Source organism: Delphinapterus leucas, chromosome 12, assembly GCF_059928025.1.
Source record: "Delphinapterus leucas isolate spDelLeu-1000000601 "Yukka" chromosome 12, BTC_Dleu_Yukka2, whole genome shotgun sequence".
Classification (NCBI taxonomy): Eukaryota; Metazoa; Chordata; class Mammalia; order Artiodactyla; family Monodontidae; genus Delphinapterus; species Delphinapterus leucas.
This window is the reverse complement of record NC_143140.1, coordinates 81,905,186-81,925,396: the sequence shown is the minus strand read 5'-3', so window position 1 is coordinate 81,925,396 and position 20,211 is coordinate 81,905,186. Positions and strand designations below refer to the sequence as shown.

The 20,211-nt window shown below is 45.4% G+C and overlaps 1 protein-coding gene and 1 pseudogene across 1 annotated transcript in view; one reads left to right on the top strand and one right to left on the bottom strand.

Annotated features, from left to right (window-relative positions):
* Positions 1-509: 509 nt before the first annotated feature.
* Positions 510-20,211, bottom strand: part of AKAP12 (A-kinase anchoring protein 12) — a 98,560-nt gene continuing 78,858 nt past the window's right edge. The window contains exons 3-4 of the mRNA XM_022559274.2: positions 2,594-7,538; positions 510-1,615 (exon numbers count right to left, since the gene is read on the bottom strand). Of these exons, the coding sequence (XP_022414982.1) occupies positions 2,602-7,538 (4,937 nt within the window). The 3' untranslated portion in view covers positions 510-1,615; positions 2,594-2,601. The remainder of the gene's footprint in view (positions 1,616-2,593; positions 7,539-20,211) is intronic.
* On the top strand, positions 14,310-18,466 carry LOC149747912 (uncharacterized; annotated as a pseudogene).

Genomic DNA, 20,211 nt, shown 5'->3' with positions numbered 1-20,211 from the left:
GTACTGACTGTGAGGACAATTTAAGAAGTGTGCACACCAGGCCAGTGCTACCCATGAAAAAGTGGGACTTTCAGGTAGATGGGGGACTGTCCTTTGTGTGGCACCTGTCTGACAGAATCCTTTAGGTATTAGCGTGAATCAGAAATCATTCTGACACTTAAAAAATTTTTTCCAAGATCACCTGTTAGGTAAGGCATTTTTACCAATAAGCCTTCTTAAAATGTCATTCTAGAGACATTTGTCATTAACAGATATTAATAAAGAAAACTGACTTTTTCAGGAAGGCACCACCAGATGGTAGCATTGTTTCAGTACCGTCAATCTAAAAAGCTCCTGGTTTATTTCAGCGGATCCCCCTCTGCCTTTGACTTCCTCTGATCCCCAACTCAAACTGGTGTAAAGTGGTGACCTCGTGTAGTGACTACATTAGAAACTTCTAGCTTCTCTGCTTTTAGAATGCAGTAAACATATGTCCCAGGCTTCCTATTATCTAATAAATCCAACAAATCTAAGTGAAGCAAATGTTTTATTGAAATCAGTTGTCAAATCACAATTTATCCAAATGATAATGCTACATCGTTCTTAAAAGAGTGGGCACAAATATGGCACAGACACAATCCAGCATCTATCAAAATACCATCTGTAAAGAACCTGACTTATTTCGTGCTATGTGTGGATGTGGTCCAGCATAGAAGGTAGACTCAAAACCAGTCGAATTTTTTCTTGATAACATGAAAAACATTTCACTACTTTGCCTCAAAACCAGTCGATTTTTTTCTTGATAACATGAAAAACATTTCACTACTTTGCCTCAAAATTAAGCACTCATCTGTCCGTAACAACCGTATAACAATTAGCGGAGAAGACTTTAAATTAATCTGCTACTGAAGAAAACTTCCTTCCAACCTCCACTGGGGGATAGAAAGAAAAATTTCCCAGTAACGATGGAACATTCTGTATGTTTCCCTCCAAAAAACACTTTCTATTTTTAGTGCACTGTGCATAATAGGAAAGTGACCAATTTCAGAGTGATACTAAACACTCTGAAAGGACCTAATCCTTAGTGAATTTTAAAACAAGAAGTGTAGCTTCTGATCAGGAATGTTATTTCTAGGAAGCTCTGTTTTCAAAGGTTGTAACTGAGACAGACAGCTTCCTGAGACTTCACCGTGGTTGCATGCCCCGTCGTATATTGTGTGATACAGAAGGAATGCACTATACTGTAATTTCCTTAAACATTAAGAAAAAAAATATACAATAGATACAGGAGAATTACTTAAAACATACATATAAATACATAAAGAATGATACTCCAGTTTGAGAAGCAGAACTAGGTATTGCCAACTCCAGTTCCGGGCTAAGAATTAAGGACCTTGAATCAGAAACATTATATGGTACCAAGGGAAAATATCAGGGTGGTCTTGAAAGGAAGAAATGTTATCTGGCTACAGCTCCCGATGAAGCCTCAGGATTGTCAGGGGTTCTCTAGAAATGAGAGCAGTTGATGTGTCTGTTCTTCCATTCCCAAAGTTCTGTAAGATTGGTCTCGTCAGCAGCATTCGTTTTCTTCTCCCACTCGTCTTCACATTCTGGTCTTGCAAATACACAGCAGTAACTGTAGAAGGAAGCCAGAATCAAAAGTAAATAACATATCCTTCACCTCCCTCATTTATTCAACAACAGAAGAGCTGTGAAAGTGAGTTGCAGCCAATGGGAGCCCTAGTGAGAACCACGGTTTAACTGTGTGAGAAAGAAAGATGGTGAAGGTCCATAATACAGCATCCTTTGCTACTTGAACACCAGTAGGCAGGATCTCACACGCACTGGAAATTTTTTTAAATGCTTCTTACTACTGCTGGAAGAAATCCAATTTTTTCCCAGAGAGCTATAAACTATAAATTTCAAGCACTACCTTATAAACCTACTTTGGACTTCTAGTTATTAAAAAAAACAAAACAAAGTAGCTGTGAGCACAACGTATTTCTTATGTCTTTGAGCCAAACACACACACAGTCACACTGGGGGTAAAACGAAGTCATTACTTTCAGGACACCTGTAAGACTGAAGAGCATGTCAATGAGAAAAAGGAAACTAACCCTGGGGGCTTCCCTGGTGGTGCAGTGGTTAAGAATCTGCCTGCCAATGCAGCGGACATGGGTTCGAGCCCTGGTCCAGGAAGATCCCACATGCCACGGAGCAACTAAGCCCGTGCACCACGACTACTGAGCCTGCGCTCTGGAGCCCGCGAGCCGCAAATACTGAGCCTGCGTGAAGCCCGCACGCCTAGAGCCTGTGCTCTGCAACAAGAGAAGCCACTGCAGTGAGAAGCCCGCGCACCGCGACGAAGAGTAGCCCCGTTCGCCGCAACTAGGGAAATCCCACGTGCAGCAACGAAACCCAATGCAGCCAATAAATAAATTTTAGAAAAGGGAAACTAACCTGGATCTCCTAGTCTGGTTGATGGTTATTTCCCCAGATGTAGGTTCTGCATAAAATCCTAATTATTTGAATTCCTGCTTCCCTCATAACAAATCTGCCACCAGATGACAGAAAAGAGGGCAAAATTACTTTCAAAGGAAAGGAAGTTACTTACGTGACGTTTTAGGATTCTGTGGGCTCGGGTTTTGCCGGTGCTCTCTCTTGGTCCTGTGTCTCCTCCTGTGTTTGTGTTTTGATCTCTTTTTCTGACTCGCTCTGCACTTTTTCTTCCTGAAATTCTACTTCCTGGCCATCTCCCTTCTCTTTCAGTTTGGGTCCAATTGTATCTGGAGACTCTTTGGTCGAGCCTCCTGATGCCTCAGCATCTTCCGGGGCTGAGGTTTGGTTCCCGGGGTCAACAGCAGCATCACCTTTTTCATCTTCTCGGGATTCAAACGGTGACTTCTCTGTTCTTTCTCCAAACCCGGCACCACCGTCGTCTTCTGGCACAGACTTTGTTTCAGGGGCTTCTCTCTTTTCCTTGGATGGGGAAGCTACCTCTTCAAGCTGCTGGCCATCTACCGGGGAACTTTCTACCCTAGTGGCCGCCATCTTCTCTAAAGCTTCATTCACATCTCCGGAAACATCTGGATGTGTGTGTTCCCCAGCACTTAGCGGGGACTCCTCTTTGGCTTCGATGGTTTGTGTTTCATCCAACGTGCAGGGCTGAAGTTTGCTTTCTTCTTTCTCGACTTTCTGCCCAGCTTCCTGGCTGTCGGCTTCCGTCAGTTGAGCCTGGGTCTGGAAAGCAGAGGCCGTTTCTTCTGTACTCCCCAACTGGTCAACAACTGTCTGAATTACGTTTTGTACAAGCTTGCAGCTCTCTGTCTCAAGTTTCAAAATCTCATCTTCAGCCTTTAAATCTTCCTCTCTTGTTTTGCTTACTCCGCCTTCCTGACAACCAACCTGCTCACCGTCTCCATCTGACTCGCATTTCTGTGATGTGGTTTTATCTCCTTCCAGGTCTGCGCTGATGCCTTTTTCAGGCATAACAGATACTATTACCGGGATTGATTTGGCCTGAGACTCAGTCCCTGTGGGCACCGCGTCTTCCCCTGGCTGAGCAGGAGAGCCTTCATCTTTTTCTGAGGACTTTTCTTCCGGTACTAAACGTGCCTCTGCAGATTCCAAAGTTTCCGCTGTTTCTAAAATCTTGATAGCTTCTCCTAAGACCTTCTCCCCCATTGCTGCAGCTGTTAGAGCTAATGGTGCCTCAGAGCTTTGAACTTGAATATCTGTGCATGCCTCTTCCTCGTGAACGGGCAGAGAACTTCCTTCAAAACTGATGACTTCCTTTTCCCCGTCTATGACGGTTACATTCACTGCCTGAACCAGTTGCTTACTGAGCTCTTCACATGTGGTAACAGCTGGTTTGCACTCAAGTTTCTCTTCATTTACTTGAGTTGGCTCTAATTCCGTTTTGTCCCTTTCCACTTGAACTACCCTCTCTGTCTCCACTGGGGTTGGAAGAGACTTAGCAGGTCTCTGGGGTTTGAGATCATCATTCTTTTGAAACTCAGCTTTTTTCGTAACTTCGTCCTCAAGGGCAACTTCAGTTATCTTTTTCTCGGCTGTTTCTGTGTCAGCGGACACCACAAGTCCTTCGGCAGATGGCTCCTCTTTGGCTTCCTCCTCAGTGCACCGGCCAGCCTCTTGAATCACCTCAGTCTTTGAAAGGATGGGTACAGTTACCTCTTTATCTGTATGTTCTAGAACCTCTTCCATTTTTGAACGCTTTTCTTCCTGGGATTGAAAATTGGAAGGTTCTGGAGGCATCTCTTTCAGTTCAGGAAGTGCCTCACCTTCTGTGACCTGGTATTGGGTACCGGATGGAACCTCACCGTCTTCATCGATTTCCATGATCTTGGTCTGCTGGCTTACATTTGTGGCTTCAAAATCTGCTACTGGGGTGCTTCCATTGGCCTCACTATCTGTGAGGGTTTCAGCTGAGTCAGGAGCAACAGCCTGTTCTGGGACAGTCTCTGGTTTTACCGCAGCCACGGTTTCAGCTGGACAGGTGCTTGTAAGCTCCCTGGCCTCTGCACTCTCTGTGCCTGGAGGAATTTCTTCCAAGCTTTCCAGGGTGGCCTGTACCATCGCCGTCCCCTGTGTCAAAGTCTCAGTTTTCGTTTCTTGTACACGTACTCTGGGTGCTCCATCCATTGCTTCCTTCTGATCGAGTGCTTCCTCCACCTGCTCCAGTATTTTCGCTCGTCCTTTCTGGGTTGTCTGGATGGTGTCGTCTAGCCCTCTGGCGTCAGGCAGCTGTGATTCCTCTTTAACTTTTTCTGCAACGGCCTGCAGCACCTCTCGGGTCCTCTTCGCCTGGTCTTCCATGTCGGGCATGCTGCCCTCCACCTCCTGAACCGGTGTTGCTTCCTCGGTGGTATCTGGAAAGTCGGTTAACTGGGAAACAGCCGAAACCATGTCGGTGGTCTCTTCTTCAGCACAGAGCGCCTCTGTGGTTTCTGCGGCCGTCAGAGCTTCAGGGGTCAACTCCACCTTGCTGGCGACTGTGTCATCAGCGACCTCCTGGCTCTCTGGCAGCGTTCTGGTTTCGACGGGGGTTTCCTCTGCAACGACTTCTTTTTCAAACACCTCCCCAGGTGGTGGCTTGTCTTCGTCTTCTGCTTGTTCAAGAGGTTCTGTCACCGAAGCAGAGATCCAGGAAGGTGCCCTTTCTTCAATGCTAGTAACGGCCCTTGTCCCGTCCATGACAGCCACAGTCACGGTGTGAACCAGACCCTTACTGAGCTCCTCCGACACGTCGACAGCCACCTTCTGCTCGGGGCCCTCCTCGCTCTTCGGAGCCTGCTGTGCTTCTGTTTTCTCCCTTTCCACCGCATCGTACTCGGACAGAGGCACCACGGCTGGGACGTCCGAATCGTCCTCGTTGACCTCCGTTGGCCCCGTATCTTCCATCGCCGCTTGTTCTTGTTTCCCATCCAGCCTTTTCTTCCTTCGCCCAGGAATAAACTTCCTGATTGAAACCCAAGACTCTTCTTTCCCCAGCTCAGCATCTGAGGCTGAATATTCTAGGCCGGACCCAGCTACCAAGTCTTCGTTTTTCTCTTCCAGTTTTGACTTCGGTTTTTTCCTCGAGGTGACTAATCTTTTAAATGACTCCCAGGTGGAGACCCCCTCCCCTTCGGAGGGGCTGCCGGCCTGCTCGGGTGAGGAACTTCCTGGGGGTTGGTCGTGGTCTTGGGAGCCGGCAGGGGGCGCGTCTGGGCCCGACTCCCTGTCTCTCCCTGCTTCCTCTGGTTTTTGGCTGTCTCCTCCCAGGGGTTTTGGTCCCCCTTCGTCGTCAGAAGAGGATGCTTTCCTTGCTCTTTTCTTGGATGACCCCACACAAATCAGAGCTTCCCAGGACACGGAGGTGTCAACCTTGCGCTTTGGCTCTTCCGGCTTCTGCTCCTCTCCGTTTCCTTTCCCCTCCTCCTGCACTTCAGAGGTGGTGCTCTCCGTGGAGGACAGGGTGGCGCTCTTAACCTTGTCCACTTCGTCCTCCTTGTCACTTTCAGACAGCCTTCTCACGCGTTTCTTGGGCGTCACCATCTTTTTGAAAGATGCCCAGGGGGTAACACCTTCCCTCTTCTTCTCTCCGTCGGAAGTGGTCCCTTCCTCCGTCTCCCCGTCCTGGGGGGCCTCGGCCACGCCTTTCTCCAGGCACGTGATCTCCTCGGGCTCTTCGGGGGACGAGGCCGAGCTCTCACCCTTGGGTTCGTCTGGGCTGTCGGGAGAATCCGCTGAGGCTGGATGCTGCTCTCCGGACTCCTCATCTCCTCCTCTTTTCCCTTTCTGCTTCTTTCCAGAGAGTTTTTTTAAGCCGCTGCTTGTGAACAGTTTCTTTAAAGGGCTTCCCTGCACCTTAGTTCTCTCCTGCGAGGACGGCACTTCCACCTCCCCCGCGACGCCCTCAGGGGGCGTGGGAGGTGCTTTCGCGTCTGCGCAGAGCTCGGCTGGCTGGGCGTGGTCCCCGCTGGGGGCGCCCGCCTCTTCCTGCATCTTCAGCAGCGCCTCCGGGGGCTCGGCATCCGGAAGGTCGGCGTCCGTTTCAAGCGATCGCTCAGGTGGCGAGGGCTCTACTGCCTCTTCTACCTCGGCTTTCTGCGCCTCTGTGCCCTTCTCTGCAGTGCTGACGTGGACCTCCGCGACAATCTCTACTTTTTCATCGAACACTTCTGTTGCTAACGGCGCGGGTTTCTCTTCGGGAGGTGCTTGCCCTTGGTCTTCGGGGGGCAGCTCCACCTTTTCATACTCAGCCGACAGCCTGGCATCCTGGGTGCTCTCGCGGGCCTCCTGTGAGGACGGCTGCTCGGAGAGATCATCCGTCTTCTCGTTTTCTTCTGTGTCTGCCTTTTCTGCCTCTTGTTCCTTTTTCTTCTCTGAAGCCTCCAGCTCATCCTCCCGAGGCTTCCTGAAACTGGTCTTTTTTCGCCAGCCGGCCCAACCTTGAGTGAAGAATTTTTTGAAGGGTGATGCAGTTTCGCTGGCCACTGGACTAGTCGGAGAATCTGGAGATCTGGCGGGTTCTTTCTCTTGTTTTTCTTCTCCTTCATCTTTGCCTTCCTCGGCTGGTGGACCAGACTCCGCCTGAAGGGAGACTTCTGGGCGGCTCAGCTCGTGTCTGGGCGTCTCTTCGGGCTTCTCTGTGGACTGTTTGAGTTCAGTGTCTGGGGGTGTCGCGTCCCCCGTCTCCCGGCTGGGCTCCAGGCGGTCACCAGCCCCGTCGGACCCCCCTGGCCCTCCGCCTTCATCCTTTTTGACGGTGAGAAGCTGCACAGTGTCAGACTTCTCTGTCTTATCCTTTTTCACAGTGAATTTGAAGCCGACAAACTTAAACACCTTCTTAAATCCTACGTCATTAGCCTGGGGCTCAGCGGGTTGCATCAGCTCGTCTACACTGCTTTCTGAGGCAGGGATCTGTTCCATCATCTCAGGCATTTCCTCCTGCCCCTCCTTCGTGATGTCTTGAATGTCTTGAACCGCCGCTGAGTTAGCAGCCATGTCTTTGTCTGAGTCCCTTTCAGTCACATCTTCAGACTCTCTCTGTCCAACTATTAACAGAAAAAAAAAGAAGAGGGGGTGGGGGTGGGGAAGAAAAAGGTTGAAAATGATTACAATTCAAGAAAATTAAATATTTAAAAAACACGGCCAATGAATACTTTCTTTAACATCAGGCAGTTCCAAGATCGGGTAACGGTCTTACCAGTATCTGTAAATCTCAATAGATTAGGCAAAAAATTAGTTATAGGTAAGTAGCCACAACATCACTAAGGGTAGGTCAACCAGACGGCGTATGCAAAATGGAATCACACATCACACCTAGGATCTAGAATCCATCAAGCTTTAAAGATAACTTCCACTTTATAGGAAATAGAGGGTTAGAGAAACTAAGCTAAATAAGTACCTAGACAAATCTAAAGGAGGGGCATTCTATGTGATAACTACCTGGCCTCTTCAACAAGTCCCCAAAGGCGACCAGAGCTCCTTGGGGAAATTCTGGGCTAGGTCAGGGAAAGTACAAGGAACATTTTATTGCGACAAAAGGGGGTGCTCAAAAGCTTGTGTGTGTGGGGGCATATCCAAAGGACACAGGAGCCAGCTTGAAAGGGCTTCTGCTGGCCAAACTTTGAAGCGTAAAAAAATAACAATGATAGGTTATAATACATTGACTAAAAATAGAATCTATGAACCAAGAGTGACACTACAAATACAACATTGTAAATCGACTATACTTCAATTATAAAAGAGTGATACCAAAAAATTAAGTGAGGAGTACGGGATACTTCCTTATGAAAAAACGCCAATCAATAAATTTAGATATAACTTGCACTTTGATCCGTAGAGCTATTTCTTTAGAATTTAGAATTCTACCACATCAAGATTCATATTTATTAAGGACGAGAGTTAAGAAAAACGGTTCTTTTATAGACAGTTGTCCAGGCTCTTCCTAGGCCACAGCAAACAGCCGTTCAGCCTTGAAAACGCAGAGCATCACTGTCTCTAAACACGTATTTGTATCATTCATCAAACAATTAACTTAAAGGAAATAATATAAGTGGATTTTCGCTTGCAGTTAATTTGGAGAGGAGAAAGCCATGTTTTAATTCGCTTCAACTGTAGGGTCAACTGAACTGAACTTTTTCAATTGCTTAGAAAAATAAAAATAATTTCTCATTATATAAAATAAATGCAACACTGTTTCATGGCCAATGAGGTTACTCTTTTGAATGTGGGCCTGACTGAAGGCATTTGGAACTAGTCATATCACTATTAAAATCAGCTATTCAGAAACAAATTTTAAAGACAGGAATTAGGGGGAAAGTTTTTAATAGATGAGACTTGGAAGCAAAGCAAGGATATTGGCTGTAGCTTAAGTGGTTGCCTTATTTGGTAAAGCCTAGTTGGCTGTTTATCAGTAGACTTAGAAAAACCACGTTTACTAATAACACCATTCTAATAACTCATTCAGTCAAGAATCAAGAGATGCTAAAACTTTGGGGTGAAAGGTTTCCAGCACACTTACAGTTTTAGAGTATCAACACACAGATTACTTCATTTCAAAAGCAACAATTTCCTTTGTAATGCAGAAACCTGCCAGGTACCACCTTAACCAAGCGATCAGAATTAACATCTCCAATAACGGGACAAAACCGTCATCATGCTTCGTGATGTGAGGCACTGAGAGGGCCAATAAATCAGCTACACAGTACTCCTGACAAAAATGTTTAACAGAATTGAATCGTGTGGAAACAGTCAGACAACAGCCCACATGGAAGCCTGGCCTGAAATATAAATGTCGCAAAGGACAAAAATCAAACATAAATACAAATGCATTGTCTGCAAGTAACTTTCAAAAAGTTTAAGGGGAGAGAATGACGGGGTACGGCTAGAGGAGAAAGAAAATGTGGTAAAGTATCAGTGAATGGTGAATAAAGTCAAGTGTATATGGGTGTTCACTGTATTTTTCTTTAGGTTTGAATTTTGTTTTGTTTTTTTTGCGGTATGCGGGCTTCTCACTGCCGTGGCCTCTCCCGTTGCGGAGCACAGGCTCCGGACGCGCAGGCTCAGCGGCCACGGCTCACGGGCCCAGCCGCTCCGCAGCATGTGGGATCTTCCCGGACCGGGGCACGAACCCGTGTCCCCTGCATCAGCAGGCGGACTCTCAACCACTGCGCCACCAGGGAAGCCCGGGTTTGAATTTTTTTTTTTTTTAACATGTTTATTGCAGTATAATTGCTTTACAATGGTGTGTTAGTTTCTGTTTTATAATTTAGGTTTGAATTTTAAAACTTGGGGGTTAAAGAAGCAAGTCAATGTTATTTAATAAAGGGTGGGATTCTGTGCTAAATTTAAAAATTTAAGAAACATAACAACCAGAGACACCAGGCATGGTCCTGGGTTGGATATTTGTTAGGGCAAGCCAGCTTAATGACATTTTTGGGTCTACTTGGGATACGCGATGTCAGATTAGAGGAGATGAATTCTTAGCAAAATGAAAGGGTAGAAATTTTGACTGAAGAAAAGCAGGTTACCAAACAGTGTATGTACTATGACCTCATTTTGGTTTAAAAACTCTCTCTCTCTCTCCCTCTCTCTCTAGGCCCCAGCAAACAGCCGTTCAGCCTTGAAAATGCAGAGCATCACTGTCTCTCTCTCTCTCTCTCTCTCTCTCTTTCTCTCTCTCTCTCTCACACACACACACACCCCTTACATACGACTTCCGGAGGATGGGAATGTGATATAGTTTAGTTTTGCTTATCTGAATTTTTTCATTTTCTATTTAGTATTGCTTTCTGTAATAAACAAAAAGGTCAATTAAAACTGACGCACAAAAAGGTCCCAATAATGTTGGAACAACATACTTAATGCCCGCTGCACAAAATGAAGCTTAATAATTATAACCAGTTCCAATACCAGTGCTTAGAACGTGGCAATAAGTATTTGAAATACAGAAATACAGAACAATGTGGAAATACAGAAACCATATGCATATCCAAATCCATAAATTCCTCCAAGAAAATAATTTTATACTTTATGTGAAATATTACAAACCTATGTCCACAAATTTCCATTTTACTATTTATTGGGTTTCATTTTGAAAGTGAAGCCTAGAAAGTTCACTGAAAAGCTGTCCAAAGTACCACCCAAGTGAAGACCAGAGCCCGCGTGCAGAGCCCCGTTTGAACATGCCTTGTACTGTGCTAGAAATCAACCTAAAGTCCTTTTCCCCTTCCTTTTTCTTTTCTAATGTTACCAGATTTATGGATAATCACAGATAAAACCTGTGACCATCTGGACCTCCTCTTCTGCAGAGAGGAAGGAAGGATACTGAGGAGGTGCTCTAACGCTACCTACATACTTACAGGGCTGGGCAGGGCCTCAGCTTTGGTGACAGTGCGTAGCTGTCTCTGTAAGAGTTTTGGGAGTTTCAGCCAATTTTCATTTTTTTCTAACTGATATCAGCATCTAAGGTAGCATTAAAAAATAATAATAATAAAACCGAACTGAACATTTATATATTTTTTTGGTCTCGCCACAAGGCTTGCAGGATCTCAGTTCCCCGACCAGGGATTGAACCCAGGCCACACCAGTGAAAGCTCGGACTCCTAACCACTAGGCAACCAGGGAACTCCCCAAACTGAACATTTTTTTTAAAAATTCATTTATTAATTTATTTATTTTTGGCTGCGTTGGGTCTTCGTTGCTGCCCGTGGCCTTTCTCTAGTTGCGGTGAGTGGGGGCTACTCTTCGTTGCAGTACACGGGCTTCTCATTGCAGTGGCTTCTCTTGTTGCGGAGCACAGGCTCTAGGCGTGGGATTCAGTAGTTGTGGCACACGGGCTTCAGTAGTTGTGGCTTGCCGACTCTAGAGCGCAGGCTGAGTAGTTGTGGTGCACAGGCTTTAGTTGCTCCGCGGCATGTGGGCTCTTCCCGGACTAAGGTTCGAACCTACGTCTCCCACACTGGCAGGCAGATTCTTAACCACTGTGCCACCAGAGAAGCCCCCCAAACTGAACATTTTAGATAAAGAAGGTTTGAAGAAAAATCAACTTGATTACTTTCAAGTATGCTTCTTAAAGGGAAATTTTTCCTTTCCTTTTTTAAAAAAATCAATTTGAGAACCAAACACTGAACTCTAGTTAATAACATGCATGCTAAAGTGTTTAGCGGTGAAGCATACTGATGCCTGCAGCTTACTTTGAAATGCATAAAAGAGAAGTAAGATGGACTCATGAACAGATACAAGGATGGATAGTTGAAGAGATATGTGAGAAGGCAATTATGGTAAAACATTAATTATACAATCTAGATAAATATACATGTCTAATATTCACTTTTCTTTCAACTTTTTCATATCTTAAAATTTTTCATAAATAAATAAATTTGGGGGGAAAAGCTCCCCAGGTGATAAAAAAAAATCACTTTGAAATACACATTTGTGACCAACTTTAGACTTTATAAACAATAAAGAAGGACTTCCCTGGTGGTGCAGTGGTTAAGAATCCGCCTACCAATGCAGGGGACATGGGTTCGATCCCTGGTCCAGGAAGACCCCACATGCTGCGTAGCAACTAAGCCCGTGCACCACAACTACTGAGCCTGCATGCCACAACTACTGAAACCTGCGCGGCTAGAGCCCGTGCTCCGCCACATGAAAAGCCACTGCAATGAGAAGCCCGTGCACTGCAAAGAAGAGTAGCCCCCGCTCACCACAACAAGAGAAAGCCCGTGCCCAGCAACGAAGACCCAATGCAGCCAAAATTAAATTAATTTAAAAAAAAGACCCAACGCAGCCAAAACGAAATAAATTTATTTTTAAAAAATAAAGGAAAAATTACAACCCACATTAAATACTGAGGCAAATATCCCAAGAGAAAGAAAAATTCAGACATATGTGATAGACTGTTCAGAGTATCCAACCCTGACATTCCTTTCCTTCTGGGAACACTCTCTCCCCATTATTTATTTAAAAGTATGTATAATCTTCTGAAATAAGAATATGCTGTTTATTTATCTCTTGTAAAAATAAAATACAGTGTGTGTGAAAAAAAAATATGCTGTAAGTTTCCATTTGTTCCTATTATAATCCAGTTTATACAGTTAAGTCTAAGGGTTTCTTGAAGTTAAGTGCATTTCGATGAACTACTTTACAAGTTTTCCCAATTATAAAAGCATACTCATCAGAGAACTTTCTGCAAACACTTCTAATGCAACACAAGAGATGTGACCTTCTTTTTTTTAAAGATGGATGATATCATTGGAAACACACTAGAGGAAAAAGTCAAAGCCCAAAAGTAAACTCTATTCTACTATAAATTTACTAGTAATGCACACATATAAAAATTAAATTTCCTGCCAGCAAGCTGGAGGTAAAAACACTCATTAACTAACCTCTCTAGAAACCATTAGAAAATGCAGAGACGCTTTGCTAACATAGTAGGAGAAAGTAGGTGTAACACACCAGTTCCCCCGTTTCCCCTCCATGTTCCTAAATCTGTGTTTCAATTTGAAACACCTTTTATAAAACTCTGGGATGACTGGAATGTTTATAGTCAAAACTCGGGAAACAAAGCTGAACAGCTGCTAACTGGAATTACAAAACAACTATTGGTGGTTCCTTATAGCTTAGCAATATTCAGATGTTCTCTTTAGAGTGTTATATGGCTGAACCCATTAAAAAAGAAAAGTATTTAAGATCACAGGAAAATTTAAAATCCTAACTGGTCTGCAGTCTCTTTTTACCTAAGTAATCCTAGGAGCTACTATTGTCAGAACAATCTTCCAGACTGGGCAAGGCCCTCGCTGGCCCAGATGGCGCCTTTGTGCTTTGTGCACAAGGCTGGACAAACCCAACTCAGCCCTGATTTCCACTTGCCTTCTGTACCAGCTAGACCTGTACAGACCTTACAGAGAGGCCCTGTTTCCTAAAATACCCCTTTGATCACACCATGAAGCTAGCTGCCAAACATCCCTAAGGGCTCCAGGATCTAGGGGAGTGTCTTCTACACTACTAACCTGGCAGCCAAGGCTGTCTAAATTACATTCTAACATATAAGCCAGCTTAAAAAAAAATTTTTTTATCGGATATATGCATATGTATAACTGATTCACTTTGCTGTATACCTGAAACTAACACAACATTGTAAATCAACTATACTCCAATAAAAATAAGCCAACTTTGATCGCACACTTGCACTTCAGAGGTCTGTAACCTGCCTCAAACCACGTGCGACCACGTGGCTACCCACTCAGCTGGGAACCCGCAGGTAGTGAAACTTAGATCCTTTTATTTCAGCCTCGTTTCCTATGACTGGGCCAGGCGCTCGGCGTGCTGCAGCCCAAGTAGCAAGGCCTGCTCCGTCCTGTTCTGCATCCCCCATTTTGCTCGCCTGCCTCTGGGCTCTTGGGGAGGGGTGGGGGGGCGACTTTCTGGTCTTGGCTAAATCCTTGTGATTTTTCGAGGCCTGTATCGTTTTCTACCTCGCCCGCCTGCCGGGCAAAGACCTTCCCAGGTGACCCCAGCCCGCACAATCTCTATCCCAATCCTCACGCCCCTCCTTCTAGGTCATTGTCTTCCCGATGTGCCTCTTTCTGGCAAGAAGCAACGTGCAGCCTAGGGCCTCCCTTGCGCTGCGGTTCTGTTTTTCAGTTTCCGGGCGAGGTGCTGGCTCGGAGAGTGCAGGGTTCGGGCACATGCTCCACGGGCCTCAGCGAACCCTATGGAGCCCAGAGGGTGGCTCTGCAGCCCTGGGCATGGTGTCCTGTGGTGTCCCTCCCTAACACCCCCCCACCCACCCTGCGCACTCCTGCGCCGGCAGGTTGATGAAAGCAAGGGAAAGGAGGAAGGATGGAAACCCACAAACCCATCTAACTGACACTTCAGGGGTCGCTCCCGGCGATCCGGCCCGCCAGGCCCCGGGGCGAACCGCCGCTGGGGGGGGCGCGCGCTACTCACAGCAGAGGATACTCCACCAGGGCCTGGCGCGCGGCGCGCCGCTGGCCGGCAGGGGCAATCCGACAGAGGCCCCGGAGGCCCCAGCCTTCCTCTGCCGGCTGCCCCATCGCTGCATGGAGACGCCCCTGGGAGAGTCGCGCACGTCTCAGAGGGCTCAGCCTCCTCGTCAGCCTGCAAGGGAAAGCCAGGAGGCCCTGAGCATCACCCCCAGGGGCCCCTCTTCCAGGCGAAGCACACTAGATGCCAGAAACCAGCCAAACCTCCCTGGCCAAAGGCCGCCAAACCTCACTGTCGCAGCGTTCCTGTACTGCCTCTCTTACCCGCACAACATTCCATCGAAGTAGTTGATCCAAAACCCGCATTGCCTATCAGTGGCCCAGGGCATGGCAGGCACCTGTGCCTGGGTGGGTTTGTTTGTAAGTACTTTAACTTCCTAAGTATTAGAATAAGAGCTGGGTTCCCATTACGAAGCTATCATCTCCAATCATAGAGCCTTAGAGCTGGAAAGCAGAGGTCACCTGGTCCCCCTAGCTGGTTTACAGGGGAATAAACTGACTTCAAACATGGTTGTATGTGGGAAATGCAAAACGGTATAGCCACTTGGGAAGACATTGGGGCAGTTTCTTGCAAAACCAAACACACTCTTACCATCTGATCCAGCAATTACGCTCCTTGGTTTTTCCCTAAATATTCTTGGTATTTACTCATACCCACACTTGGTATGAGTTGAAAACATGTCCACACAAGAACCCACACATGGATGTTTATAGCAGCTTTACTCACAATTGCAAAAACTCGGAAGCAACCAAGATGTTCTTCATAGGTGAATGGATAAATAAACTATGGTGGTATATCCAGGCAATAAAATATTATTCAGCACTAAAGACAAGCTAGCAGATCATGAAGACATGGAGGAGCCTTAACAAGCGCATATGACTAAGTGAAGGAAGCCAAACTGAAAAGGCTACGTACTGTACGATTGCAACTCCACGGCATTCTGGAAAACGCACAACTGTGGAGACAATAAGAAGACCAGTGTTACGGGGGTAGGGAGGTGGGAGGGATGCACAGGCAGAGCAGAGAGGACTTTTTAGGACGGTGAAATACTCTGCATGATACTCTAGATACATGTCATTATACATTTGTTCAAACCCACAGAATGTACACCACCAAGAGTGAACCAGTGTAAACGAACCCATACCAATGTGAACTATCGACTTTGAGTGATAATGATGTCAGTGTAGGCTCATGGATGGTAACAAATGTACCGCTCTGGTGTGGGACACTGATAGTGGGGGAGGCTAGGCATGTGTGGGGTTAGGGAGTGTATAGGAACTGTACTTTCCACTCTTGCTTGCTGTGACCCTAAAACTGCTCTAAGAAATAAAGTCTATTTTTTACCAAATGCTAAACACAAAGATTGTCTTTTTGAAAGAAAAATAAACTCCATGTACTCTCAAAGCATTAAAATTCTTATTCTCCAAACATTGTAACTTTACAATTTGTAAATGCCACTTATGACAAGAAAAATTATTTAGACATGTCAACACCTACACTTAAGAGAAAAATTGCTATGTCTGATGTGGACAGCAATTCAAATTCTATTTCAGTGTAAAAAGCGGTTTTTTCATGGTTACGGTCATGCTTTAAAAAAAGAAAGAGGGCTTCCCTGGTGGCGCAGTGGTTGAGAGTCCGCCTGCCGATGCAGGGGACACGGATTCGTGCCCCAGTCTGGGAGGATCCCGCATGCCGCGGAGCGGCTGGGCCCGTGAGCCATGGCCGCTGAGCCTGTGCGTCCGGAGCCTGTACTCCGCAACGGGAGAGGCCACAGCAGTGAGAGGCCCGTGTACCGCAAAAAAAATAAATAAAAAAATAAAGAACACATATATACTACGCGCCCACTCAAAGATAATGATTCAAAAGATCACCTGAGTACATCTGTAACTTATATAATATTGTACATCAACTCTACTTGGATAAAAAAAATTTTTTTAATGTTGTAAGATCACCTGACCATCATTTTGTCACTTTGTCAAGGTAAAGATTGGATAAAAGCAAGAATCAATGGGTGCTGGATTTCCCTGGTGGTGCAGTGGTTAAGAAACCGCCTGCCAATGCAGGGGACACGGGTTCGATCCCTGGTCCGGGAAGATCCCACATGCCACGGAGCAACTAAGCCCGTGCGCCACAACTACTGAGCCCGCGTGCCGCAACTCCTGAAGCCCACGAGCCCTAGAGCCTGTGCTCTACAACAGGAGAAGCCACTGCACTGCAACGAAGAGTAGCCCCCGCTCGCCGCAACTAGAGAAAGTCCGCATGCAGCCACGAAGACCCAACTCGGCCGTAAATAAATAAATAAAAAAAAAGAATCAATGGGTGCTAAATGGGGGAGGGGGGGAGTTGGGCTGGATACTTACATGCCTAATAGTCGAAAGGGTGGTGAAATCGGACAACAGCTCAACATCAACCTATGAGGGACAGATGGACATTGTGTACAATACCTTGAGAAGGAAACAATGTCATCTGTGGCTAAGAATGCACAACCTAAATTCAATTAGGAGAAAACAAACACAAAATAAGGAATGTGGTAGAAATGGGAAGAGAACTATATGCTTTGAACATGCCAATATCTAAAAGACAAAGGTTATACAGATGCTCCAGATTAAAAGAGGCTAAACAGATTATGAGGTAATACCTGACCTGAGAATGGATCTGGCAATGCAAGGGGAGAATGCTAAAAAGGACCTTATTAGATAACTGACAAGACTGAAAAAAGAATGGTAGATTATAAAGTAAGTATTGTGATAATGTAAATATCTGACATTGATAACGGTACTATGATTACGAAAGGAAATATCTCTATTCTTAGGAAATACACACTGAAGCATTTAAGAGTGAAGGACCATGATGTACATAACCTTTCCTCAGATGATTCAGAAAGCTCCACATCTCATGCCTACATAAGACATAACAGGAACCTGTATGTTGGTTTTTTATTTTGTTTTGTTTTCCAACATAGAGCGAGAGAGTAAATAATGAAGCAAATGAGGCAAATGTTAAGAAGTGAATCTAGGTGAAGAGTACATGATGTGCCCTGTACCATTTTTATTTTTGCTACTTCCTCTAAGTTTGAAGTTATCGTTTGAAACAATCAATCAGAAGAATGAACGAGTGCAGATGACTAATGAAAATATAGAGAACAACAAAAATGGAGACGGTAGTGACTCACCCTACCTGATTTTAGTGGCTCTTTGCCTCATATTATATACCATAAAACAAATTTTTATCAATGAATTAAATAACAGAAAAACTCTTCCCCTACCCCTCAAAGAAGAGACAGAATTCAGGTAGAAAGGAAGAAGATTAAAGACCAGAAGTTCTAGAGACAGACTGGTGTTTAAATTTCAGCTGCACCACCTACTAGCACTGGGCCCTTGGGCATATCTCTTGAAGTTTCTGTTCTCGGTGCCCTCACCTATAACATAGGTCCCCTCCGCTACTAGCAAAGGCTAGTTAGGAGGGTAAAACATCAACTGGCAGTCTAGAATAAAAATAAAACAAAAGCCATTAGAATGGCTTTTTTTTTTTTTTGCTTCACTGTTTTCCTCAGAACAGAAATACTTCCTTTTAATTACTTTTTACCAGTTCCAACCGTGAACTATATGAATTGCAGAAGATTTAAAAATACAGAAAATTGGGAGTAACATCCATAAAGACTATGTCCAGTGATAACGGCTATTAATATCTGTATTTTCTTCTGGATAAATTATCTAATAGTCTTCAAAACTATGACATACTGGTTGCATAATTTCTTTTTATGTCCCCTTGTTTTTAGACAATTTATGTTGGTCCAGTTTTTCATTATCACACTCACATGTATAAAGTCATTGTCCAAACCCGGGAAGGAGTTTTTGAACAGAAGAGGGCAGTCTTGAGCAGCCTTCAGCTCTCCAGACCTGGCAGCCTTGAGACACTCCTAGACCTTCAGCACCACAAGACGCTGCAGAAACCCATCAACACATAAAGTTTAGGTGCTCTTTCAAGTTCTGTGAAGTCATATCACACCTGTTTTTACCTCTTCGACTCCCAGCATAAACACTTCAAGGGGGGAAATGGGCATTCTGAGTTAGCTCCCTATCTGCTCTCTTCTTCTTTATTTGCACCCAGATCTAGATCCTTTTCCCCGATTTTGGACCAAGTTAAGGTCACACGTAGATGAGCCCTACTTTCTGTCTGGAACTCCCTTCCTCCCCTTCCCTGCTTTCCCAGCCCAACTGCACACAGTACAGCAAAATCACCCCACATTTCCCAGGTTCCGGCTGAAGGCAGAGACTCCCAGACCATCATCCACCCCACCCACGTTCCAGTTTGTGGTTAGCAGAAAGCTCTTTAAAGGTGTTTCTATGAGCTGTCTGCATGCAGGTTCTAAGTGAGTTCAAAGATCTTAGCTTGGTGAGCAAACAAGGAGGCTGTTAAACGCATAAAAGAACAGCTAAATAAATAAATATCAGTGTAAAAATGTAACAATATAGCTTATAATCCATGAAATTATAATCAACTTATCAAAAAAAAGAAAAAAGAAGAACAGCCAAAAAATGTGGGGTGGGGCTTCCCTGGTGGCGCAGTGGTTGAGAGTCTGCCTGCCGATGCAGGGGACACGGGTTCGTGCCCCGGTCCGGGAAGATCCCACATGCCGCGGAGCTGCTGGGCCCGTGAGCCATGGCCCCTGAGCCTGCGCGTCTGGAGCGTGTGCTCCGCAACGGAGCAACAGTGAGAGGCCCACGTACTGCAAAAAAAAAAACAAAAACGTGGGGTGGTAGGGAGGGGCGGACCACGTCAGCAGGTTCAGCTGTTGGGAGTAGAAGAAGCAGGTGAGTGACAGGAAGCAGATAATAATAGTGGAGACGGCTTTCGAGGAAGATAGTCCAGTGTTCACCTGTTCGGACTTAGCATAGCAGAATCTACTCACAACCACACTTACAAGCATTTCATTAATACGTTTACTTTTAAATGACTTCAAAACCTCCTCTGCTCTAACTTGACACATCAGCTCCCTATGGAATTGCTGTCTGCCTTAGATTTGTCCAGTTGGATAGGAAGAGGAAAATCAAAAACCTTCATCATCTAAGCATCACTGATTTGGGGATGCACTTTCTTGGCATCCAAAAAGACCTTGCACAAAATAACTGGTTTAGGGTGGGCCTTTCTGATACAATGTATAATTATCCCGCATGTGGGGCTTTGAATTATCCAGCCATTTTGCAGAACGCTGCTATTAATCCTGCAAGTTTCTCAAATACCCATAAAGTCCAAACACAGTGCTCCCATACTCAGTGATGGTGCGGTTTACGTAGAAACTCCACGTTCTCGCCAGGCATCAAAGATGGCCAAAAGGCTGGGAAAGGGAGTCGGTCAATGTGTCAACTGGGAAAGCTCTAAGAGGCGGAACCAGCAAATGCTTCATCTCCACGCAGTCCTGCTCGTCACTGGTCCTCTCCCCACCCCGCAGACACTTCAAAGGGCAAGAAAATACTACAGTTCTTGCAAGGATCCCCGCACTCATCGGCAGCACCCTAAACACAGTCTTACCTGGACACGTGATTTGTGTCAACATGGTTTTCCACTAAAACCGTTAGTGGCATCAACGTCATAAGTCTTGCTTCGTAAATAAACATCAACATAGAAACCAAATATTTCTAGTCCCTTTTTCTGGGAAGAGATTCTAGTCATATGCCTTTGTGAGTGAGTGTTACTACGTTGGAAACATTA